This window comes from Spermophilus citellus, assembly GCF_964194105.1.
Source record: "Spermophilus citellus genome assembly, chromosome: 10".
NCBI classification, from domain to species: Eukaryota; Metazoa; Chordata; class Mammalia; order Rodentia; family Sciuridae; genus Spermophilus; species Spermophilus citellus.
Window position 1 is genome coordinate 73,005,696 of NC_138197.1, and position 26,747 is coordinate 73,032,442.

Sequence of the window (26,747 nt, forward strand, 5' to 3'; positions counted from 1 at the left end):
TTTACACTGTTTTGCTCAAAAAGCTTAAGAGATGTTTTTCTCATGTATTCCTTATTTTTATCATCCATTCTTATTTCTTTGAGAAATCCTTGTTTGGATGGTTTTATGTATACTGTATAATAAGTATACTTAATGTAAGACATAGAAATTGAGTAGTTTAAGCAATAAATAAAGAAAATAATGGTAAATATCAGAAAAATAAATGCTTTCACCAAAAAAGCAGATTTTTCCAGTAGAGAAGTAAAAAGGGTACCAAGTTATCAGTTGTCAGAGTCATAGTAAATAGTATTATTAAATTCACACACAGAAAGTTGGAGGGATCATTTTTAGGTATGTTCTTTAATAAAGCTGTTTGAGAAGTGAAAACAAATTTACCCTATATTTCTAACTGTCTTATATTGTTAAGAAAATTATGGGGAAACAAGCAGTCAGTAATAAAGTAGAATGTTTTGACAAGGAAAAGAAAATGCATCTTAGGATGCTGAATATTGCAGAATACAATAGCTTTGTTAGTGTCTTATCTGAAATTTTCAGCATTTACTGAAATTTGGACTCTTCCCTCTGTCCATTTCTTGTTACCATCCTCATCTCTTCTACTACTCAAATTCCAGTTATTAGTAGTCTGGGGTTTTTTTGTTTTGTTTTGTTTTGGTACCAGGGATTGAACTCAGGGGCACTCGACCACTGAGCCACATCCCCAGCCCTATTTTTATTTTATTTAAAGACAGGGTCTCACTGAGTTGCTTAGCACCTCACTGTTGCTGAGACTGGTTTTGAACTAGCAATCCTCCTGCCTCAGCCTCCCAAGCTGCTGGGATCACAGGCATGCACCACTGTGCCCAGCCAATTCTTACTAATCTCTAGAACTAAACTCTTCTTTTTGTCTAAATATTTACAATGTTTACTAGAACTAGTCTGCAATCTTACATACTACCAGTAAGTGTCACTGGACAGGCCTATGACTTACTTCTAAATGAACAAAAAGTCACCCTTCAGGGTCTGTAAAATGAATTAATAAAGACAGATAAAAACTTTTTTTTTGTATTCTTTTTCTTTTTTTTGTGGAACATGGTATGGCACAGAGTATTAAAAGTTAAGAAGTTTGAAAAAGGCAATTTCATCAAAATTGCTTTATTAAAAAGGCATATGATGAGAAATATCTGACTTATACATATATACACAAAAAATTACATGTCAGCTAACAGAACAATGCATTTCATAGTATCAGATAAGGGAAATGTTTATATACTGCTATAATATCTCAGGTTCTATATTAGATTTGTCTTTCCTAGATAAATCTCTTCCTTACCTGTTAAACATGATTTTCTGGATCAACAGAAGAAACACTTTTTCTTATTTAAAAAAAAGAATCTGAAATTGGGGTTCACATGAAGGGTACCTTGTCAGCTATCTCTCCAAATATGTTAAGTAGACTTTTATATCCATGAAGATATTTCTAAACTTGCTTTGTATTTAGGTGGATAGCTTTACAAAAGAGGAGAGAGCAATATGTATTCTTCAACACTGTGTTGGAAAACAAACACCAGTAGAATAACAATATGGAAGAGAGCAAGGCAGATTTCATTACGGTAGAGTGCCTACACTTCCTCATAACTTGGATTTACACACTGCAAATCCTCTGATCTGATTACCTCCAGTGATCACGTAAAATACCGGCTTTAAACTCTTTGCCTTAGTGATAAAACAGCCACTTTGATTCACAACAAGACATTCACAATAAAGTATATTGTAAACGTACCTGTCCACAGCCCGGGGCATTGCACACAAACGGTCTGTCGTCTCCCATATTTCATATAGCTGAGCGGAGCTGAGGAGGGGGAGGTAGGGGAAAAGTTATGTTAAATACGCTGGAGCAAAAAAATGTGCTTCAAAAATATCAAGCCTAGAAACAGGTGTTCCGAGAATGCTATCTATCAAAGCTGTAAACACAGGCTACTTTAAGGAGACCCATTAGACAGGTGGCATGTGATCTACTGTGCCTCAATTTAAATTTTTAATTAGAAAAATTTAGACTTAAATAGTCAAGGAATTTCAAACCTTTGCTAGATTTTCCCTTTCTGCTACAGTATATAACACACTTCTCTAGTGTGCTGAATTACAACAGTGCAGTTCCCTATGTCAATAAATCCACTGAATGTTCGATGTGGAAGCCATATTTTTGAACTAGAGAAGACCAAAATTTGTCATTTAATTAATTAAGGGATTATAGGAGGGGTGCTCCGTTTTACAGGGCCATAATCTGGCTCCCTGGTGTATAAACTACGAGACTGTTGGCAAGAGTCGTTTATCCCAGATTATTGCCAAAGAAAACAAAGCACCCATCCTATTGGGCTACATGGGAAATGATTTTCATTAATAAAAAAATAAAAATAAAAGCCTTTTTTCCCCACTGGGAGCCTCCTCCTCCCACCACCAATCGACTGTGGCAAATGGAGAAATATCGGTACCCTTCCCCCCCTCTGATTCTATTTATGGTGAGGTTTTTAAAAGCAGCAATAAAACAAATGTCGACTCTTTGGGGGTTTACTGGGTGAATATGTTCCGGCTGTTTGTGCCGCTCTCGCCCAGAGTTCTTTAGGCTGCTCTGTTGCAGCCAACAGATGTGTACTGCTGCAGGGGATAAAAGAAATGACACTAAAAAGCATCACCATCCATCTCCTCTATTTCTCTGAAGAATTTAACAGAATTTATAATTATTTATGTGAGAGTGTGTGTGTGTGTATATATATATTTAATATTGAAGCTAAATTCTCAAAATATTGATTAACATCCTTTGTCAATGAACAATAATTCCAATCTCATTGGGTTGGGAAAATTTCTCATATTCCAACTAGGAATAAAAATAGAGGTATAGATGAATAAATATTAGAAATGCAAATCACAGTAAAAATATTCCCAAAAGATAAACAGTATTTTGGAAAAGTGGAAGAGAAAAACGGGGAAAGGGATGAAAATACACTTATAGATTAAACTCTTAAAGGACATTTCCAAACATCTCTCCATAAGAGAGAAACATATACAAACAAATGAACAGGGAAGATAATAGAGGCTGAAATAATTGAATCACATTCAATTATTTGAATATGATTGGAAATAATTTAAGAACTGTAACCAGAATGTCAATCTCAGTCAGGCCTATATTAAATTAAAATGTTAACATGCTAGAATCAATCTGGTAACCAGAAAACCATGCTTAAAACATAGAGTGGGTAGGTAACAGCTCTCCTATTCTCTTAGGGCTCACTCTGGGGTTAGAAACGAGTATTTCTGGTTGTCTAATCAGCAATTCCACAACTAATCAGGGCTTAAAATTGTGGGGTACTCAATAAAATAGAAGGGGCTTCTTGGTCATCTTTCAATGTGATAGGAATATGGTCTAACCATGAAGGAAACTGATGCTGCAGCATTGCTGTAATGGAAGAGACCCTGTATGTACATACATGTACACAGATTTATATCACATTTAGCCAGGATAAATTGCTTCAATAAATTCTGTTCCTAGGAGAGGCCAGCTCAAGCTGATGATTGGGTACTAGGAAATGAGAGCTTCATTCTTCTCCACAAAGCCCCAGGACAAGGGAGTTTTTTGGGGGGTTGTTTGTTTATTTAAAATATATGATGATTTTTTTAGTACTTTTTGGAAACACAACATTGTACAAAAAAAAAAAAAGGTAAACAAAAGCAGATAAATATAAAGACCAAGAACTTTATGTCTGAAAATTCAGATAATTTCTAAAAAGCAATTCATCTCTGGAAAAAGTCCTAAATGCTGTGCTACAGATAATTTCACTTTCTAGTCCTAGAACCTGTTTTCCTAATATAATCACAAAATGAAATTTTATTTCAAAAAGGGCCTCCAATGTATTTTCCAACCAGGAAGTAAACTACAAGGGCTAGAGTAGACACAAGAACCACGCAAAATGCCTTATTTTTTATCTTGGTTCTGATATTTGGACCTAAATGTTCTCATTTTTCTATTTACTTAGAGGAAGAAATGGGTTCTGGCTGAGAAGGGGACAGCACTGGCATACAAAGTGATTAAATAAATTTTGGAATGATTTCCATAGAACCACAAAATTCAAACTTAACTTGGCTTTTCACAATCACACCACAATATATGGCTTCTGGATTTTATTTAATGGCATCATTATTAGGAAATAGAGATGAAAAAATTGAGTCCTTCCATCCCCAGCCAAAAAGAAGGAAAAAAGAAAGAAACAAACAAATATGTCTTTTGAAAAGAAAAAAAAGGGCAGGGGGAGAGAAAAAAACACTTTGGGGGGGAAAAAGCATTAAAATCTAACAGAAGTAAGCATTTTCACTGGTCTTAAATATTCAACTGACATTCACTAACTAGGATTTCCTGCTTCCTTCCCAATTTGCTGGCCTTTGTTTTACCGTTTTCACCAAAGGGAGATAACAATGGGAGGAAGAAGGCTTTTTTTCTTAAATACCCACGGTTATTCTTAAATCATTCCCTTAATTTTTTGCCCTATGTAATTTCCATATTTCTCGTTTTAAGGAAAGTTTAAATACTTAACAATCAGAATGATCTGTCCATCCATTAAAAAATACATAAATCCAACAAACATTTCTATTTTTAAAATTTCTCCTGCATCAATTTGTTAATATAAAGAATCTTGTTGGTTTATTTCTATCTGATACTGAAAACAAATTTTTAATTGTTAGGTCAAACTGATGCTCTTTCAAAAACAAAAAGCTACGCATTTCTGTAGGATAAACAGGAGACAAAAAATGAAATCTTCAATAATGACGCTGACACTACTGCTTGACAAAGTAGATCATGTATCTGGGTATAGCACTCACAGTGTGTTGTCATCTCAATCTATTTCTTTAGGATGAAACACAAGCATTTTATAGAACTAAACAATAAATAACAGGACAGGGATACACATACATTAAGAGGTACTGCCAAGGGTAAGTGAAATGCTTTCAGCAAGGATGGAAGAACTGGAAAACAAAGATGCACTGAAAGGCCATCCAAGAGATCAAGGTGTATAGAGGAAAGGCTCAGGTACTCAGTGAAGCCAGAAGGAAAATGATAAAATTTAGGATTTATTAAAAAGAGAAAGTTATCGGATTGCTGTGAAAAGTTAAAAAAAACCCACAATGTTTAGAGGATAACTTTTTAATAACTGAGATAATTTCCAAAAGCCTACATCTAATAGTTTTGTCAGAGGTAGAGGTAGATCCTAATTTGTCAACATACAAATGAAAAAACAGATTCTCTTTCTTTGTATATATAGATCTATCTATCTCTTTTAGTTTTTGCTTTTAATAGAATTGAGGATAGAGTCTGTAACTAAGGGTTACAAAGTTAATTCTCTGAATCTGGTTACAATGTGATAATTTCTTTAGTAACAAATTGGTGTTAATAAGATGGCCCAATTCTTAAATATGGAATCCAAGCCCCATACAAATACAACCAAGGGCCTGTTCTAATGACAAAAGCAAACATCACTAGGTATAACGACAGGGCATATATACCATAAATACCAAAGATTCATAGAAATCTAAAAGGGGATTAGATTATCCTTTCTTCCTTCATTCAAAAAACACTACTATGGAACTATTAAGTGCCAAGTAAAATGAACCTAAAAAAAAAAAAAAAAAAAAAAAACAGGAAGCTAAGGCAGGAGAATCACAAGTTTGAGGCCAGCCTTAGCAAGTCAGCAAGACCCTGTCTCAGAATAAAAAATAAAAAGGGCTGGTAATGGAGCTCAGTGGTAGAGCATCCCTGGATTCAATTCCCACCATCATCTTACATGTGAGTGTGGTACACACACACACACACACACACACACACACAGACATAGAAAAGTTAACGCTTAATTAAACCTTTAACAAAACCTCAGCCAGAACTGTCAAGATACACATTCCAGGGGCTGAAGTTGTGGCTCAGTGGTAGAGCACTTGCCTAGCACATGTGAGGCACTGGATTCAATCCTTAGCACTACATAAAAATAAATAAATAAAATAAAAGTATTAAAAAAAGATATACGTTCCGGCACAACAGCATGTCGAAGAGGCAACTTTTAGGAATACATATTTGGGCAATTTTTCTGAAAAGCAGTTTGACAATATTTGTAAACTGTCTTACCCAAATGTTTGAAACCTTTGAACAAATCATTCTTCTCTTGGGATTCTATTCTAAGAATAAAACCAGAAACACAGACCCTTTTACGTATTAAAATGTTCATCATAGTCATATTTATAATCCAAAACGATAGGAATTGAATTTTTAAGAGAAATTGATAAATATAAATTAAGGTATTGCCTCACAAGATACTATTTAAAATGTTAAGAAAACAATTTGAAAACTATTTAATGACATGAGAAAATGCTAATACATTAAATGAGAAAAGCAGAATAAAAGATTGCATACATCCATAATTCCAAATCTATAGGATAGAAAACAAATAATAAGTATGGAAAAAGATGAATTAACAACAAAATATTAAAAAGGGTTATCTCTGGATAATAATAATCATATTCTACATGATTTTTATATTCTTCTTGTACCTTTATTATTTCTTAAAAGCTCTACAACTATCAGATTGCTTTTTTTTTTTAAATTTGTTTTTGTAGTTATAGATGGACAGAATGCCTTTATTGTATTTGTTTATTTTTATATGGTGCTAAGGATCAAACCCAGTGCCTCACACGTACTAGGCAAGCATTCTGCCACTGAGCTACAGCCTCAGCCCTACGGACTACTTTTTTTTTTTATAACTTTATTTTATCTATTTATTATTTTTACGTGGTGCTGAGGATCGAACCCAGGGCCTTGCACGTGCTAGGCGAGCGTTCTACCGCTGAGCCATAACCCCAGCCCCACCACGGACTGCTTTTAATAAATAAATTATAATGTCAGCTAAGAATGCCTATCTACATGATTGGAAAAAAAAATGTCTTTAAATTAAGTGTTGGAGGGGTGGGGGCAGGGTGTATGTACTTGCCAGACAGGTCTAAAGCTCTAAAATTTAAATCATAACAAGTTGCTCATTCTCTACTACAAAGCAACAGAACCAACTGGCAAATTAAGTTCAAAACGGATGAACAGGGGCTGAGGTTGTGGCTCAATGGTAGAGCGCTCACCTAGCATGCATGAGGCACTGGGTTCAATCCTCTGCACCACATAAAAATAAAATAAAGGTACTGTGTCTACTTACAACTAAAAAATATATACATTAAATAAAAAATGGACCATCTGGGCTGAGGTTATAGCTCAGGGGTAGAGTGCTTGCCTAGCACACATGAGGCACTGAGTTCAATACTCAGCACCACATAAAAATAAATAAAATAAAGGTATTGTATCCATCTACAACTAAAAATTTTTTTTTAAAAAAGGACCATCAGCTGGGCACAGTGGTACACACCTGTAATACCAGCAGCTCGGGAGACTTAGGCAGGAAAACTGTGCTTCAGCAACTTATTGAAGACCTAAGCAACTCAGCAAGACCTTGTCTCTAAATAAAATATAAGAAAGGGCTAGGGATATTGCTCAGTGGTTAAGCGGCCCTGGGTTCAATCCCTGGTACCAAAAAGGAAAAAAAAAATGAACCATCAAAAGTCTTTCTAAAATTATAAACTAAGTTTCATACAGAAACTAAATATGGTGAAAACTTCAGCTTACATCCATACACAGAACAAACCAAGCAGTTCAACACAGTCCTTTGTTACCCTTAAGGACCGATTTTCAGAATCCCATGAATGCTCCCTGACAACAAGTATTACTTGTAGTAATAAATAATGTCAATGATAAATAATTAGAAATTAACCCAGCCATTACCACAAAGGGAATTCAGATAGCTGAAACCAAGATTAGCAAGTACTAAATGCTATTTAGCTCAACTATAACCATGCTGGAAAATGTAGACAGGCACACATGGGCCTTGTTCCTTTATGATATTAAAAAGAAGCCAGATTTGGTAGTGCTCACCTGTAATCCCAGTGACTCAAGAGGCTAAGACACAATGATTTCAAGTTCAAGGCCAGCCTCAGCAATTTAGCAAGGCCCTAAGAAACTTAGTAAGAATCTCTCAAAAGAAAAAAAAAAAAAAAGGACTGGGGATATAGCTTACTGAGAAAGTGACCCTGGGTTAATTTTCAACTATCAAATAAATATTAAAAAGAAGAAGTATTAGTAATAGCAGCAGCAGCAGCCACTGCCACCACCACCACCACCACCAGAGCCTGGTGTGGTGGCGTATGCCTATAATTCCATCAACTTGGGAAGCTGAGGCAGAAAAATCACCAAGTTCAAGATCTGCCTCAGGAATTTAGTGAGACCCTGCCTCAAAATAAAAAACAAAAAAGGCTTGGGATGTAGCTCAGTGGTAGAGCACCACTGGGTTCAATCCCCAATACCAGAAAAGTGAATGAATGAATCAATGAATGAAATAAAAACCATGCTATGTATGGTTATATATACCTAAAATCCATAGACTTGGGAGGCTTAGGCAGGAGAACTACAAGTTCAAAATCTGCATCAGTGGGCTGGGGATATAGCTCAGTTGGTAGAGTGCTTGCCTTGCATGCACAAGGCCCTAGGTTCAATCCCCAGCACCACAAAAAGATCTGCCTCAGCAATTTAGCAAGACCCTGTCTCAAAATAAAAAACAAATAATCTGTAAAAGGTAGTACTCACCTGTAATCCTAGTTACTCAGGAGGCTAAGGAAGAACCTTAGCCTCCTGAGTAACCTCCTGAGTAACTAAGATTACGGATCGCAAGTTCAAAGCCAGCCTCAGCAAACTTAGCAAGGCCCTAAGCAACTTAGTGAGACCCTGCCTCAAAATAAAAAAATAAAAAGGGCTGGGGATGTAGCTCAGTGACAGAGCACTCTAGGTTCAATTCCCAGTACCAAAAACTGATAGAATGAGCCAGGTGCAGTGGCACACACCTGTAATCTCAGCAGCTCAGGAGGTTGAGACAGGAGGATCTCGAGTTCAAAGCCAACCACAGCAATAGTGAGGGCAAGGTGCTGAGCAATTCAGTGAAACCCTGTCTCTAAATGAAATACAATAGGACTGGGGATGTGGGATGTGGCTCAATGGTTGAGTGCTCCTGAGTTCAATCTTCAATATCAAAAATAAATAAATAAATAAATACCAGGCAGGCATGGTGGTTCACACTTGTAATCTGTTACTCCAGAAGGTAAGGCCCTAAGCAATTTAGTGACCATGCCCCCCCAAATTAAAAGGGCTTAAGGTGTGGCTCAGAGGTTTAACACCCCCGTAATCAATCCCCAGTACCAGTAAATGAGTGAATGAATGAATAAATAATAAGGAAGGAAGCTGGGGTAGTGGCATATGCCTGTAATTCCAGCTACTTGGGAGGCTGAGAATCACAAGTTTGAGGCTAACCATGGCAATTTGGCAAGATTCTGTCTCAAAATAAAAAATAAAAAGAGTTGGGGATGTTATTTCAGTGGTAGAGAGCCACTGGGTTCAATCCCCAACACTGAGTGAGGGAATGATATACAAACAGTTCTTTTTACAAAAATATAACTTAGGATATCAATTTTCAGACTCTAAGAAAATTTTGCTGCTCCTAAGCAAAGACTACAAATGCTAAAATTCTTTGTCACGGTAGTTTCAACATTTTACTCTCCATAGGATACTCAGTGCTATTCTGATTTGCATTAAATCTAGAAAACTGACTAAGGGAAAATATTTCAGTAAAAATATGAACATGAGACTATAATACAGATTTTGTGAACTCCAGAAAACAGAGTAAACTCAAGTTTTGCTAGGCAACAGATTTTTTTGGGGGGGAGGAAGGGGAAGTGGGTGTGGCACTGGGAATTGAACCCAGAGGTGCTCTACCACTGAGGTACATCCCAAGCCCTTTTTATTCTATTTTGAGGCAGGGTCTTGCTGGACTCAAGTTGCAATCCTCCTGCTTCAGTCTCCTGAATCACTGGAATTACAGAAATATGCCAGAACATCTGCTGTAGTAGATTATTTAGGAACTGAAATTCTGATTAATTTTCCATTGTATTACTTGACATTATAATAATTTAGCTCTAATATCTCATTAAATAAATCAACTGTTTCAAAAGGACAGTACTATAATCTTGAACTAATTAGCCTATTGTCTTATAACTAAGGTTTTGTGGTTGTTTGTTTTGGTACTGGGGATTGAACCCAGGGCGTTTTACCATCCCCATTGAGCTACATTCTTCAGTCATTCTTCAGTCTTTTGTATGTGTGTATGTGTATTTTGAGTCAAGGTTTCACTAAATTGCTGAGACTAGCCTCAAACTTATGATCCTCCTGCCTCAGCCTCCTAAGACACTGGAATTACAGACGTGTGCCACTGCATCTGGCTTCAATCAAAGTTTTGTAAAGCACTTTGCCAACAGACTAGAAAACTGAGGCACAGAGTTTAAAAAAAAAAAAACTGGCAAAAAAGGAATCAAGAGGTTGAGGTTGGTCTGAATCTTACTTATCCACATACTCCAAACAAGATACAAAAATGAACAAATAAGGGCTGGGGATGTGGCTCAAGCGGTAGCACGTTCGCCTGGCATGCGTGTGGCCTGGGTTCGATCCTCAGCACCACATACAAACAAAGATGTTCTGTCTGCCGAGAACTAAAAATAAATAAATATTTTTAAAAATTTAAAAAAAAATTAACAGGGGCTGGGGATGTGGCTCAAGCGGTAGCACGCTCGCCTGGCATGCGTGTGGCCCGGGTTCGATTCTCAGCACCACATACAAAGATGTTGTGTCGCCGATAACTAAAAAATAAATATTAAAATTCTCTCTCTCTTTCTCTCTCTCTCCCTCTCTCACTCTCTCTTTAAAAAAAAAATTAACAAATAACCCAAATAACAAATTAAATAATAATGAGTTAAATGAATTAAACAGACACTTCTCAAAAAGAAGAAATACAAATGGCCAAGAAATACATGAAAAAATGTTCAACATCATTAGCTATTAGGGAAACACAAATTAAAACTACACTGAGATTTTATCTCATAGCAGTCAAAATGGCAAACAATAAATGCAGAAGAGGATGGGACTGTAAATTAGTACAAATACTATAGAAATCCATATGAAGATTCTTCAAAAGACTAGGTTCAATTGGTAGAGTGCTTGCCTCGCATGCTCAAAGGTCCTGGGTTCAATCCCCAGTACTGCCAAAAAAAAAAAAAAAAAAAAAAAAAAAGACCCAGCTACAAACTCCTTGGTATTTATCCTAAAAAACTGAAGTCAGTATGCTCCAGTGATACCTGCTTACCCATGTGAATAGCAGCACAATTTACAATGGCCAAATTAGGTATCCACCAATGAATGAATGGATAAAGAAAATGTGGTATATACACAATGAGTTTTATTCAAAAATGACATTATGTGCTGGACAAGGTAGCAAACACCTGTAATCCCAGCAGCCCAGAGGGCTGAGACAGGAGGATCACAAGTTCAAAGCCAGCCTGAGCAATGGCGAGGTGCTAAGCAATTCAGTGAGACTCCGTCTCTAAATAAAATACAAAATAGGGCTGGGGTTGTGGCTCAGTGGTTGAGTGCCTCTGAGTTCAATCCCTGGTACCCCCCCCCAATACCCTCCCCACAAAAAAACCAAAGACATTATGTCATTTGAGGAAAAATGGATAGAACTTTAGACCATTATGTTAAGTGAAATAAGCCAAACTCTGAAGGGCTTCTTGTATGTGGAAGCTAGAGAGGAAAAGGGAAAACAAAGGTAGGGAGGGTAGGGATCTTGTGAAAAATCAAAGGGAGCTCAACAGAGGAAAGGAACCAAGGAGTGGGAGGAGGGTAGGAAGGGGGAAGTTCTACAGAGTGATATTGGCCAAATCGTATTATTATATTATGTGCATGTACTAACATGTAACTTAAATACCATCATTATATATAACTAAAATGCACTAATAGAAAATGTGGAAATGGGAAAAGATGCAAAAATGAGCAAAATGGACACACCTTTTTATAACTCAGGAAAAGTTGCAGACAAATTGCACACTGTGTAACTATTTATAATTAAATCATGCATTTCCAACAATTTAGGGATACAACAGGTGTTCCTTATATACTTACAAATTAATATCCAGAAACATGAATTTGAAGGACTATAAGTTCTTGGAGTATATTTTTGTCTAAAAAAATTAAGTATAATAATCCCTCCTTATCACAGGAGATACTAAGACTTGAGGTACATGCCTGAAACCACAGATGGTACCAAATTCTGTACGTTTTTTCCTATACGCCCTGCAGCATTGCCATATAGTACCAGAGTCAATCTGTCCTTCCATGTTTTATGCCCTAGTGCATCTGTTACATCAGTACTTTTGTGGTTTGGGGCCATCATTAAGTAAAATAAGGGTTACTTGAACACAAGCACTGCAATACTGTGACAGTCGATCTGATACTCGAGACGGCCGAGTGACTAAAAGGCAACGTACAACATGGATTCATGGACTGGCTAGACAAAGGGATGATTCACGTCCCAGGGTCCTGGAAGAGATAGAGTGGGATGGCACCAGATTTCATCACATTACTCACAGCAATGCACAATTTAAAACTTACAAATTATTTAGAGTTTTCCATTTAACATGTTCAGATCTCTGTTTATACGAGTTAACTAAAACTGCAAAAAATAGAACTGCAGGTGGGGCAATGGGGAAAATGTAGTGCTCAGTTTTCATGTTAAGCATATTTTACTATGGTTATTTTTAAATTCATAATCTAGTTACAACATATACCAAGGGTTGGCCAAATGCAGCCTGCCATCTATTTTTGTGTAGCCTACAAGATAAGAATGGATTTCATACTTGAAATGATTGAAAACAAAATCAAAGACTATTTTGTGACACATGAAAATTATATGAAATTAGTGTCCATAATTAAAGTTACATTAGAACACATTCATGCTTATTCATTTACATATCATCCATGGCTATTTGTGCTAGAATGGTAAAGCTGAGTAGGTACAAAGAAACCTCATGCCTGCAAGGTCTAACATATTTATTACTTTGCTTTAATTTGCCAATTCTTCATATGTATGATAGCTATCAAAATACATGGGTTAATTAGAATATCCTAATTATAAAGAATGTCAGAATTTTTATGTTACTCTTTAATATGTTCATCTATAATGTGACTACTCAAGTATTAATTTTTATGTGGATTTTCAAATTTTAGAATTATATTTTCTTAAAATAAAGTCAAGGTAGTTCAATAATTCTCAAACTCTGCATATTTACCTAGGCACCTTGTAAAAATACAAACTCCTAGGCCTCCTGGATTTTCTTGGTACTAGGCCCAAAGAATCTACACTTTAAAAAATATTCTTTGAAATTCTGATACAAATGATCAGTGATTCACCCTTTTTGAGGCACTAAGGTTGGAGAGGTCATAAATTCCACATGGAAAATAGCTGTATTTTTCAACTTTGGCATTATAAGACAACAGTTCTCAAAGTGGGCTCCATGGATCCTGACAGATTTCCCAAACTCTTTCAGAGGGTTTATGGGGGTTAAAATCACTTGTGGGCAAAAGATCTATTTAAAGAGCAAGACAGACCAATACATTTTATGTATTTATTTTGGGGTACTGAAGTTTGAATCCAGGGGCACTTAACCACTGAACCACATTCCCAGCCTTTTTTATTTTGAGACAGGGTCTCACTAAATTGCCAAGGCTGGCCTTGAACTTGCAAATTCTGCCTCAGCCTCTGAAGGAGTCTCTGGGATTACAGGCTTTCACCATCACTCCTGGCAGACCAATGCATTTTAATGTAATAGTATCAAAAGTTCACAGATGTGGCTTCAGATTCTACACTTTTAAAAACTATCACTTTTCAGATTTGGGACTGAAGAAGATTATCTATATTTGCCTGACAGTAATATTTCTCTTTCCTATAACATATCTGTATGACCCTTGTTTTCCTTACTTAAACATCCTAATAGACTGAATGCCAAAGCAGAGATGAGAAACTGGCTGTCTCATGTTAAGTCAGACGTTACAGAGATTTGAAGTTCTTCCCTCTATTTTGAAACTACAGATAAAGTTATTTATGTTAACATGGATTAGATTTGCTATTACTTTAAAATAAATCACTATTTTTAAACTTCCTTTTAAATTTCTAATATGCTAAATATGAACAGATATAAACAAAAATCTCTTTGGAGTCCTCAATAATTTTTAAGAGTTTAAAGGAGTGAGTACTGAAACCAAAAAGTTGGAGATCCACTACTTTAAGAAACAGAAGAACAGACTTGGATGGCTGAGGCAGGAGTATCTCAAGTTGAAGATTATCCTCAACAAATTAGTAAAGCCCTAAGCAACTTACAGAGACCCTGTCTCAAAAAAAAAAAAAAAAAAAAAAAAAAATTAAAAGGACTGAAGATGTAGCTCAGTGGTAAAGTACCCCTGTGTTCAATCCTCAGTAATAACAACTACTGAAAAGAAAGAAAGAAATACAAGAACAGTTAAGTATGGTGGTACATGCCTGTAATCCTAGTGACTTGGAAAATGGAAGCAGGGAGGTCAGCAAGTTTGAGGCTAGCCTTGGCAACTTAGTGATCCCCTGTCACACACAAAATAAAAAATTAAAAGGACATACCTTATATACAGAGATATGATAAATGATGGTATAAAGGTGCATTAAGAATTGTATGCAAAAAATGAGAGCTCATGTGTAATGGCATAATTTGGTATAAACATACTTTATATACAGAGTTACAAAAAACTGTGCTGTGAATGGATAATTATGAATGTAATGCACTCCATATTGTCATCTATGTAAGAAATAAATTTTAAAAAAGAAAAAATAAATAAAGAAAAAAAATTAAATTAAAAGAGCTGGGGGTGAAGCTCTACGGTAGAGCACCGCTTGTTTCAATTTCCAGTACCAAAACAAACAAAAAATAAAAAGAGCAATGGAGTACCTAGATAAATCAATTAAACAGAAGTTTGAAATTAATTTCTAGATTTCAAGATCAGACATACAGGCATGGGTTTCAAAGAAAGAAGCCAGCTAAACAGACCAAATAGTTTCAAGCAAATGACTGAAAACAGATGTGGGTGAGAATTACGCTGAATCACAAGTTAAGCAACACTTGGCCAAAGCTTAGAACCTATCTTGAAGCAGTTTTACATAAGCAACTACCTGACTAGAAACTAGAAGTTTTCTGCTTGCTTTGTTTTGTTTAAGGTTCTTTAGGACTTTGGAAGATTCAAAGAGTTATTTTGAGCTAACCCCAGAATGGTTAATAGAGCAAAAACAAAGAAGTTACAAATTGGTAAAATGACAGCAGGAAGCAAAGTTAGAAATAACTAGAGAACATTATAACTAACAATGTTTGACCTCAATGTGCATTTTGGTTTTGATTGACTGATTGATTGATTGCAGTACTGGAAATTAAACTTTTAATTGTTTGCAGTGCTGAGGGCTGAACCCAGGGACTGGAGAATACTAAGCAAACACTTTAACAGAGCTATATACTTCACCAGCCCCTTCAACGTGTATTTTAGAGTAGAAAACTTTCTGGAAACTGGTAGGATATCTTTCAAAAATCAAATAAAAAATTGGTTTTTTTTTCTCTCTGCTTGTTTTCAGATAAAGTGTTATCCCTAAAACAATAAACCAATAGCAATCAACACAAAACATTGATCTTTAAGTATCAGTTTTAAGTCCTCATGACTTAGGCTACAAACAACAAACTGGACAGACTTTAATATTAAAACCTCAGTATGAATTTGGTTCTGGATAGGAAAAAGTGACAATATTTCACAATAATAATTACAGGGAAGCCTAGAATTTGTCAAGAAAATTTTCTATTTTCAAAGTCTGTTATGATATTTGTAACAAAGTGATCTATTTGAGGGTATTCCAACACTCATTGACTGATGCTCTCAAACCCGAGTGTAAAAATATCAAACTACTGCTTAAGGACAACTTTAAAAAATACATTTTAAAATGGTGCTATATGGGGGCTGGGGATGTGGCTCAAGCGGTAGCCCGCTCGCCTCGCATGTGTGCGGCCGGGGTTCGATCCTCAGCACCACATACCAACAAAGATGTTGTGTCCGCCGAGAACTAAAAATAAATATTAAAAATTCTCTCTCTCTCTCTCTCTCTCTCTCTCTCTCTCTCTCTCTCTCCCCTCTCTCTCACTCTCTCTAAAAAAAAAAATGGTGCTATATGGGGCTGGGGTTGTGGCTCAGTGGTAGAGAGCTTGTCTAGCATGTGTGAGGCACTGGGTTTGATTCTCAGAACCACATATAAATAAAGGTTCATCAACAACTAATAAAATATTTTTTTAAAAAATGGTGCTACAGGGGTATGTTGATACTAACAATATAATATTAAAATAAACTTACATAGTTTTATTTGAGTTTGATAAAGCTTATATAAGTATTACTGGCAAGAAACTTGGCTGAAATAAATCATTTATAGTAATCATGTTATATTGAATAAATCATCTTAATTTTATAATATCATTTATTATTTATAATATTATTTATTAGGTACACTCTTCTTTCAAAAAGAGTGGCTATGCTACTTGGGCGTAGTGGCATATACCAGTAATCCTAGCTACTCTGGAGGCTGAGCAGGGAGGATTGCAAATTCAAGGCCAGTCTCAGCAATTTAGCAAGACCCTATTTCAAAATAAAAAGGGCTGGGGATATAGCTCAGTAGTAGAACAGTTCAACCCCCAGTACTGAGGGTTGGGGGTAAGAACGAGGGAATGGGGAATGGCTGAGCTTTTGGGGTGAATGGAGGCTGGAGAATAAACCCAGGGCCCTGAACATGCTAAGTATGTATTCTACTAATGAGATACAACCCCAAGCAGTACTATTTTGTTGTTATTGTTTTTTTTTTTAATCTGAAAAGAAAAAAAATTTTTCTATTGCAATGTAAGCTTTAAATTCCAAATAAAATTTGACCAGGCTAGCATATAACCCTTCCCTGCTTACATCAGCTGGCCAGCTGGGGTAGTGCATGCCTGTAATCCCAGCAGCAGCAGCTTGGAAGCTGAGGCAGAAAGATCTCAAGTTCAAAGCCAACCTCAGCAATTTATAGAGACCCTGTCTCAAAATAGAAAAAAAAAAAAAAAAAAGGCAGGGGGGCTAGAAATGTGACTCAGTGTTAAGCACTGCTGAGTTAAAAAAAAATATATATATATATATATATATATGGTGGCGCATGCCTGTAATCCCAGTGACTCCAGAAGCTGAGACAGGAAGATCACAAATTTGAGGCCAGCCTCAGCAATTCAGTGAGGCAATCAACAACTTAGCAAGGTCCTGTCTCAAAATAAATAATGAAACAGAAAAAGGGGTTGAGGGGCTAGGGTTGTAGCTCAGTGGTAGAGCATCTGCCTCATGTGTGAGGCACTGGGTTCAATTCTTAGCACTGCATATAAATAAATGAATAAAATAAAGGTCCATCAACAACTAAAAAAATATATTTAAAAAAAGTTGGGGGGCCTGCAGGAGAAAAGAAAAGGAAGAAAAGAAAGAAAATAGGGTTTTGTGAAAAAGTGGGGCTATGAAAGAACAACACTGTAACCACAGACACCAAAACCACAAGTTCACAAAGTAACTTTGTAAGCTAAATCTTGGCTCCCATTAGGCTTTCATAAACTGATATTGAGGAGGAATTCAGTAATGAATAGAAAAGAGAAACTTTTTTGCGAAGTCTGGTTTCAAATATATGAGAACAATTAGGATTAAAAATTACCAAAAGATGAGAAAAAGCTAACAAAAGTTGTAATTTTATAATGAGTTTATATCTAAAATACTTAAGACCTTAATAAAGACTACTATACTAACTTGCCTTTGGTTTAGTTAGGAATCTTTCCTAAATGTCAGCCCTACAAAGTTTTAAGAACCAAATAACAAGTTTATCTTTTCATACAAATGTTCCTGAGTTGTAACACTCATCCTTTCTCACCAAGGAAGATACATAGCAAATGCTCACTTTTAAAACCGAAATGAATTTTACTTCATTGCATACAGGCAATCACAACGTTATTCAGAAGACAAAAAAAAAAAAAAGAAAGAAAGAAAAGAAAAAACTAAACAAAAGAACAACTAGAGAAGGAAAGGAAACAAAGTACTATGATTCAACAGAAAAATGAAACAACCAACATTCTTTCAAAACAAGTGTCCACCAGGGAAATGCTGAAGAGAAAATGTCATGATAAAATATTTTTAAGACATGAAATGACCCCAATGCAAAATATTTGTTGTTGATTATTGTTTTTAGTTCAAAGGAGTTATTATTTCTTACTGTTTATGTTCCTTACTTTTTGTTTATCCATTCCCACTGGGTCAGTAGAACCATTTTATTTCATTTTCTTTACAGTCTATTTTTCTTCCTGATTCTTCAATTTTAAGTTCCTTGATCTGAGTTCCTACTTATGAATGTTTAGATTAGAAAGGACCTTGAGGGGTTATTAAGTTTATTCACCTGCTTTCCAGAATTTGTAACTAAAAATATCAGAAGAATGAGAAGGTATATATCTGCACAAACATTTCCATTCACAATTTTCAATTTTAAAAAATGAAAGTAAAAATTAAAACCCCAAAAGAGGAAGGTGCTTTAAAAATGTATTTATCAGCTAAAATTGCTCAAACATAACTTCAACTGTCAGGGTCTAAAATTAACATGCAGGAAGGTTGTTTGCGGCCCATTAAAAGTTTTTCATCCCTAGAGATGTCTTCTGATGCTCTATCTGATTTGTACCACCATTGCTCTAGCACATAGCCTGACAAACTTAGTCCACCATACTAATAAACTACAATTATAAATGTCAATGGTGTACATGCATATGCGTGTGTGTGCGCGCGCGCGCTTACAGTTGGTATAGGTTTTTATTCCAAACAATATTATGGGGGAAGCTACAATAAAAACTGTTTCAAGGGCAATACTTTAATTCTCTGATATCTCAGTATGTTCAGAGAATGAAGCTTCTTCCTTAAAAAAAAAAAAAAAAAAAAAAAAAAAAAAAAATTTACAAAACAGAATGTCATCTAATGACCAAAAAAAAAGCAACTATAAATATTGTTAATTATTTCATAATTATTAAAAAAGAAGAAAAGCAAGTAGTACTACCTCAGAACCTAAGTCCTGAAAATGGAGAACAAAAATCATAACTTTTTAAAATTAAGAGTGGTAAAGGACAGAAATTATAGATTGTAAAACAGATGTTATTTCCCAGGAAGACTCTAAAGGGAATTAAACAAATTGTTTTTTGAATAATTGGCAAGTTATGCAGTTTCTATAAACACTAGTATAAGACAGCCAAACAACAACTAATATTTAACTTCATTTTCTTTTCATTTCTTTTTCTTTTTTGACAAGACCAGCCTAGGAGATGAGGGATATTATAGACAGAATATATTTTGGATTTCAACAGAATACTTCTTTAATTCTTTTTTTGGGTGATGGTGGTGGTGGTACTGGAGATTGAACCCAGGGGCACTTTGTCACTGAACTACATCCCCAGCCCTTCTTATTTTTTATTTTGAAACAGGGTCTTGCTAAGTTGCTTAGGGCCTTGCTAAATTGCTGAGACTGACTTAGACTGCAATCCTCCTGTCTCAGCCTCCTGAGTTGCTAGAATTACAGGTGTGCGCCACCACGCCTGAATCAATAGGACACTTCTTGATACATCATAGAAAATAAAGATTAGATAATATAAAACAGCAAGTGGGATTCATAACTTATTTCACCTAGAAGGTTACTAATGTTAACAGAATGATAGTCTACTGATGTACAGTATTTCTCTACCCTTATACATTTTTACCAGTGACCTACAATGGCATCCTTTTATCAAGTTTGCCAATAAGACAAATATATGAGGAATGCTCAAGAGGTGAAAATACGCTATTGAAGCTAAAATAAGGAGCCCAAGTCAATAGGATGATAATAACACGGATAAATTTTCCATTACATTAAAAAAAAAAAAAACTAATGTGACCATAGGCTTTATGAACAGAGGTACAGAGTGAAGTAAAAAGAAGCCATGCTCCCCACACCCTTCTCCCATATTTTGTATTGATCAGATTTTATCTGATTCAGATCTAGATAATCCTAAAAACTCAGGCAACTAAATTGGTAAAGAGCCTAAATCTGTTAAAAATGTCAGTTAAGAAGAAACTGAAAGAACTTGGGATGTTTACTCAGAAAAATATGCCTCAATGGGCATACTTTCATCAAATATTTGTCTACTGCATTGACAAGGAATTAGTTTTACTTATTGTGGCATCAGATGACAGAACTAAAGAGCTTCATCACAATGTAGAGAATGTTCTAAAAGTAGAACTCCAATAATGGAGACGGGTATCTGTGAAATGCAGATCTCCTCCTTATAACATGTGTTTTTACATATCATGATATACTTGATCCCAAAAGAGGCCTAGTGGGGAAGACAAGTTGTTTTTGTTTCTTTGTTTTGGTACTAGGGATTGAAACCAGAGGCACTTTGCCCTAGCTTTACATACACACACACACACACACACACACACACACACACACACGTATGTGTGTGTGTATATATATATACATACATATATATGTTATATATAAATACATATATATATATACATACATATATATGTTATATATATATATATATATATATATATATATATATATGTTGTAGATGGACACAATACCTTTGTTTATTTATGTTTATGTGGTGCTAAGGATCGAACATAGTGCCTTACACAAGCCAGGCAAGCTCTCTACTACTGAGCTACAATCCCAGCCCACTTTTTTTTTTTTAATTTACTTTTTTGGTACCAGGGATTAAACTCAGGGCACTCAACGATGAACCCACATCCCCAGCTCTATTTTAGAGATAGAGTCTCACTGAGTTGCTTTAGTACCTCGCTTTCGCTGAGGCTGGCTTTGAACTCACGATCCTCCTGACTCAGCCTCCTGTGCCACTGGGATTACTGGTGTGTCCCCCCCAACCCCCCCACCCTCACGTGTTTGTTTTTTTTTTTCCTTGCTAAATTGCTGAGGCCACCTCGAACTTGTGATTCATCTGCCTCAGCCTCCCAAATTGCTGGGATTACAGGCATGGGCCGCTGTATCTGGTAGAATACAACATTTAAAAAGTGTTTTCTTTGACATGTTTTTAAAGTAATAGACTTTTTAATGAACTCCAAAACCAAAGAACCATTTTCAGAGACAACAACAAAAGAAATGAACATTTTTTTCTGTATTAATGAATGCTGCATTTGTTTTTCTCAAACAACTGCTGTACATTAACATGAGTACCTTTACCAACGGATAGATGGCAATTACTTGCCAGTCTGTTAACTAGTCCCAAGAAGAGAGCTGTCTTTATTGTACACTTACAGAGCAGTGCTATTTGCTCCAACTAAAACTTCTTTGCAAGGAGAAGGCTCCTCCTTATCAGAAATGGATACATGAGAAAGCTGTAATAACACTGTACCCTCTCACTACCATTTAGGAAAAACTCAGTCTTAACATGTACAAAACAGTATCTTTTTTTTTTTTTTAAGAGAGAGAGAATTTTTTATTTATTTATTTATTTATTTATTTTTAGTTTTTCAGCAGACACAACATCTTTGTTTGTATGCGGTCCTGAGGATCGAACCCAGGCTGCACATGCCAGGCGAGCGCGCCACTGCTTGAGCCACATCCCCAGCCCCGACAGTATCTTTTTTTTTTTTATTTAATATTTTTAGATGTTGATGGACCTTTATTTTATTCATTTATTTATTGCGGTGCTGAGGATAGAATCCAGTGCCTCACACATGATAGGCACGTGCTCTACCACTGAGCCACAACCCCAGCTCCCAAAACAATATCTTTTAGAACTTTGGAACAGCTGTGTTCAGAGTGAGCAAGGACTTTACTTGAGGCAAAGTAGTAGCTTAAGAGTTGGTTAAAAAAACAATTTTCATTTTGGGTTAGAAGTAAGGAGAAGAAAGAGAACAAGATAGAGTAATTGAGGCATAGTAAATAATAGTGTTTAAAAATTATAATACAGGGGGCTGAGGTTGTGGCTCAGTGGTAGAGTACTTGCCTGGCATGTATGAGGCACTGGGCTCGATCCTCAGCACCACATAAAAATAATAAATAAATAAAATAAAGTCATTTTAAAAATTACAACACTGGCTGATTATGATGGTACAAGCCTATAATCCCAGCAGCTTGAGGTAAAGATTGCAAGTTCAAGGCCAGCCTCAGCAATTTAGCAAGGCCCTATCTCTTTGTGAGACCCTATCTCAAAATTTCAAAATAAAAAATAAAAATGGTTGGGGACTTAGCTCAGTGGTAAAGTGCCCCTGGGTTCAGTTCCCAGTATATATGTGTGTGTGTGTATGTGTGTGTGTGTGTGTGTGTATATATATATATATATATATATAAAATCACAACACCAACACTAGTATAGGGTGTATACTTTGATCCGTAAATTGCACTCTTGTTTTCTGTGAGGTGGTAACATTAGTGAGGAGAAAAGAAAAAAAGAAAAAAGAAAAATTTACATTGGAAGACCAAAACAAGGTACTTTTGCTCTCTCATTAGGTATTTTTTTGTGTTAAAGTCAGGCAAAATGTGAAAAATGTTCTGAATATCCAATAGCAATGCTCTTAATGTGAAATACTAAAACCCAACTCAGTAATTAACAACAATAGATCAATAATTAATTAGTCTCAATGTACTATAGGGGTAACTTTTTGACCCAGAAGAAAATTTTCAACTGGTTGCTGAAAACCAAAGGTTAATAAAAAACTGCATACATTGATCCAGGGGTGGTGGCACATGCCTGCAATCCCAGAGATTGGGGACACTGAGGCTAATGGATCACAAGTTCAACACAAATCTCAACAATTTTGTGAGACCCTCAGCAACTTAATGAGACCCAGTCTTGAAATAAAAAGAAAAAAGGACAGGGTATGTGGTTCAATGGTAAGTGCTCTTGGGTTTAACCCCCTGTACCAAACAAACAAACAAACAAAATTACATACTCTGGTTTATCTTCACACATTAGCTTTACTGGTATTTCAGACATTAATGCATTCTCAAGAGAAAAAAAAAAAACAACAACGCAGGTGCAGGGGTGCATGCCTATAATTCCAGCTACCTGGGAGGCTGAGGCAGGAGGATCTTAGTTCAAAGCCAGCCTCAGAAACTTAGCAAGGCCTCCAACAAGACCCTGTTTCAAAATAAAACATAAAAAGGGCTGGAATTGTGGCTCAGTAGAGCACTTGCCTAGCATGTGTGAGGCACTGGGTTTGATTCTCAGCATCGCACATTAATTAATTAATTAATATAAAGGCCCATTGGCAACTAAAAAAATAATTTAAAAAAAGGGGACCTGGGGATGTGGTTAAACATACCTGGGTTCAACCCCCTGGTACCCGCCCCCCCCCCAAAAAAAAAAGAAAGAAAAGAAATGTAAGAGTTGGGTGCAGTGGCACACACCTATAATTCCAGCAGCTCGGGAGGTTGAGACAGGAGGATTGAGAGTTCAAAGCCAGCCTCAGCAACAGTGAAGTACTAAGCAACTCAGTGAGACCCTGTCTCTAAATAAAACAGAAAATAGGGCTGGGGGGCTGGGATTGTGGCTCAGCGATAGAGCGCTCGCCTAGCACAGGTGGGACCCCGGTTCGATCCTCAGCACCACATAAAAATAAAGGCATTGTGTTGTGTCCATCTACACCTAAAAAATAAATGTTAAAAAAAAAAGAAAAAGAAAATAGGGCTGAGATGTGGCTCAGTGATTGAGTGCCCCTGAGTTCAATCCTCGGTACCCACCCCCAAACAAAAGAAAGAAAGAAAAGGAATGTAAAAGAAACAGGCAATGTCAAAGAAAATATTAATTGGCTGTATTCATCCAACTCATTATTAAATGCTACGTAACTATTAAACAAAGGGCAAAGGCCTGTCCCGTTTCTGTATAGAATTAAGAACAAACAGGTAATACTACTTACATAGCTGCCAAATTTTTCTTTAGCTTCTTTTCTTACAGACATTATATTTCGCAATACTTTCCACTTTCCTTACATCTTCCATGTTTATATACAAATTGTTTGATTTTCTCAACTCTTGCTCTAAGATATTATGACAACTCTTTAGTTTCTGAGTTCAGATATGAAGGAAAAATTTTCACTTTCCTGAAATATTTCTATTTTATTTATGCCATTTAAAAAATATAGGGCTGGGGATGTAGCTTAGTGATAGAGTGCTTGCCTAGTGTGCACAACAAGGCCCTGGGTTCGATCCTCAGCACCACAAAAAAAATTAAAAATAAAATAAATAAAAGCTAATTAAAACTAACCATTTAATAACTTCAAGAATGGGGCAGGGCATGTGGGCTCCCAGCAGGTCAGGAGGCTGAGGCAGGAGAACAGCAAGTTCGAGACCAGCCTCAGCAACTTAGCAAGGACATATGCAACTTAGTGAGGACATATGCAACTTAGTGAGACCCTGTCTCAAAATAAAAAATAAAAAGGGCTGGGGATGTGGCTCAGTGTTAAAGTACCTCTGGGTTCAATCCCCAGTACAAAAAAAAAAAAAAAAGAATGAGTGGAGAAGCCACATTTAACAAAACAAAATTCAATTTAATATATCTGTGCTTAGACATCTGTGCTTAGAGACCGATGTTTCTATACAAATTATACTATTGCCAAATTTTAAATATAGAAATCAAGTGAGAGTGCTGAGGAAAATCTGCACACAAACCTATCCTTAATACAACAGGACCTTCAGATATACTCAATAACCCCGTTAAGTAGAAAACAAACTTTTAAAGTTAGGCAAGTTGCAACGCGGAATCTGGGTAGGAGGTGCCCTGGGTAGTAAACACGGGAGTGAAGAGAACATAACAAACAATTCAAAGCTACATACAAGTCCCTATGGGGCTACTTAAGCCCCAAGCTCACATCTCTGCTTTGGAAGTGATGAAGTTTGAGAAGGCCAATAGAGAGAGAAAGAAAATCTGAGTAAAGATGAGTATTCTATCTTCTTCCCGACCCTTTCTCAGCATTCTTGCAGGCTGGTCACCAGTCTGGGTGCCATATCCACTAGAAGGCCTAAGTCAGTATCCCAGCCTCCTTCGCATACCTAGGCTGAAGACCTGTATATCAGCCGTCTTCTTTGCAAACATCTCCCTTATCCCTTTTCAACTCCCATACCATTCCCAAAGCAGCCTTCTGGAGACTCAACAGATTTCTACTGTCTTCCTAAACTCAATCACTTACATTTTCTCCCAATCCATATTTTCTCTCTGATATTTTTATTAATTCAGTAGAAATGCCATGACCCGCATTTCCAATTATCTACCCCTATTTTTCCAGCCAAATCCAATGCATGTTTTCACCTGATCAAAGGCCTTGTTCTCAACTACTTAATTCTACCTCTTGCCGGTTACCCCTGCCTTTTCCAATGCCAAGTCCCTAACCCCACTCTTTGAGAAGTCCTAGGTCTTCAATATAGTTGGCAGTCCTCTTTCTCTCACTTAACCATCCTTCCTTTAGGCTGTACTACACTACACTACCCTTAAGATTCAACTCCCCTCTCCTTGCCACGCCCTGTGCCCCCCGGGGTTACTTACCCCAAGTTCTCCCCACACTTCGGGCCTCTGGCCCCGCCTTCCCCCAAAAAGAAGGAGGCGGGAGGAGGGAGAGAAGTGGGGCGGCACTCCATAAGGCAAAAGCGACCTCCCATTAGCGCTCATCGACGCCAATCGTGGCTTCCTTCTCTCTTATTGGTCTTCTTTAGTCTAAGCCCCACCCTCTTCCTCAGACAGGGCCCGGCCACCGCCTCAGCGCCCCCGTCCAGCAAGACTGGGAGGGGAGACCCCGGCCCGTGACGCTGTGGCTGGCCAGAGTTGAAGGGGAGACTGCTCTCAGACCATGGACTAGCTAATGTTAACAGGACTCACCCGCTGGTAGCTCCGTCGCCTCCCGCCCGCCCGCGCTCGGTCCCACAATCTGTTTCCAGCTCCTTTTCCCCCCTCAGTGGAGCAGATACTTTCCTCCCGTCCGGCCAGGCGAGCTTACCTCTCGCGAGAAGTCGGGGTGGCGGGGGGGGGGGGGGGGGAGGGCGAAATTCGTGAGGGTTGAGTTGGAAAAGAGCTGAGGGGAGGGGCTTACTATGGGCAGGCCTTGGGTGGAAGGCTGAGCTAGACTGTATACACAGGTCACACGTGTTCGGCTGTGTTCGGCTGTAGAAGCGGGAGGGAAGAAAGGAAAAAGGAGGAAGTAGTATCTTTACGGTATCTGTAGTGATGTAGATCCAAAAGATGAAGCAAATATTCTAAGGAATGAGATGATCTCACGGAGCACACTTTAAAACTAGATTACTGGCTGGGGCAGTAGCTCAGTGGCAGAGTGCTTGCCTAGCACGGATGAGGCCCCGGGTTCGATCCCCAGCACCATATAAAATTAAATAAATAGAATAAAGGTGTCATGAAAAAAAAAATTAGATTACTGGGCTGGGGATAAACTCGGTGGTAGAGAATTTACCTGGCTTGCTCTGAGGGCTTGGGGTCAATCCCAGAAAGACTAGGAGTGGGGAAGAAACTGCTCTTAGTGTTGAAAGAAAGCCTCTTTGAGAAAGTAACATTTAAATCAGAAGTTGAATTATGAGACGGCCTTCAGAAGATTTTTGTGAAGGTGTAGTCTAGAAATCTAATGAGCCAGGAGCAAACCTGGAGGCCGAGCCAGGAGGATTGCAAGTTTG

At 37.0% G+C, this 26,747-nt stretch overlaps 1 protein-coding gene across 5 annotated transcripts in view; it reads right to left on the bottom strand.

The window, feature by feature from the left end:
* Positions 1-26,080, bottom strand: part of LOC308657803 (cyclic AMP-dependent transcription factor ATF-7) — a 106,056-nt gene extending 79,976 nt beyond the window's left edge. For 3 of the 5 annotated variants that reach the window (XR_014024067.1, XM_081309908.1, XM_081309906.1), the window contains exons 1-2: positions 25,948-26,080; positions 1,760-1,828 (exon numbers count right to left, since the gene is read on the bottom strand). Coding sequence is in view for 4 of the 5 variants with exons in the window: in XM_081309908.1 (XP_081166034.1) it covers positions 1,760-1,814 (55 nt within the window). In the remaining variant the exon portion in view is untranslated. Of the gene's footprint in view, positions 1-1,759; positions 1,829-25,617; positions 25,766-25,947 lie in introns of those variants that run through there. The other 2 variants (XM_081309909.1, XM_081309907.1) reach the window with 2 other exon arrangements.
* Between the last annotated feature and the right edge of the window lie 667 nt (positions 26,081-26,747).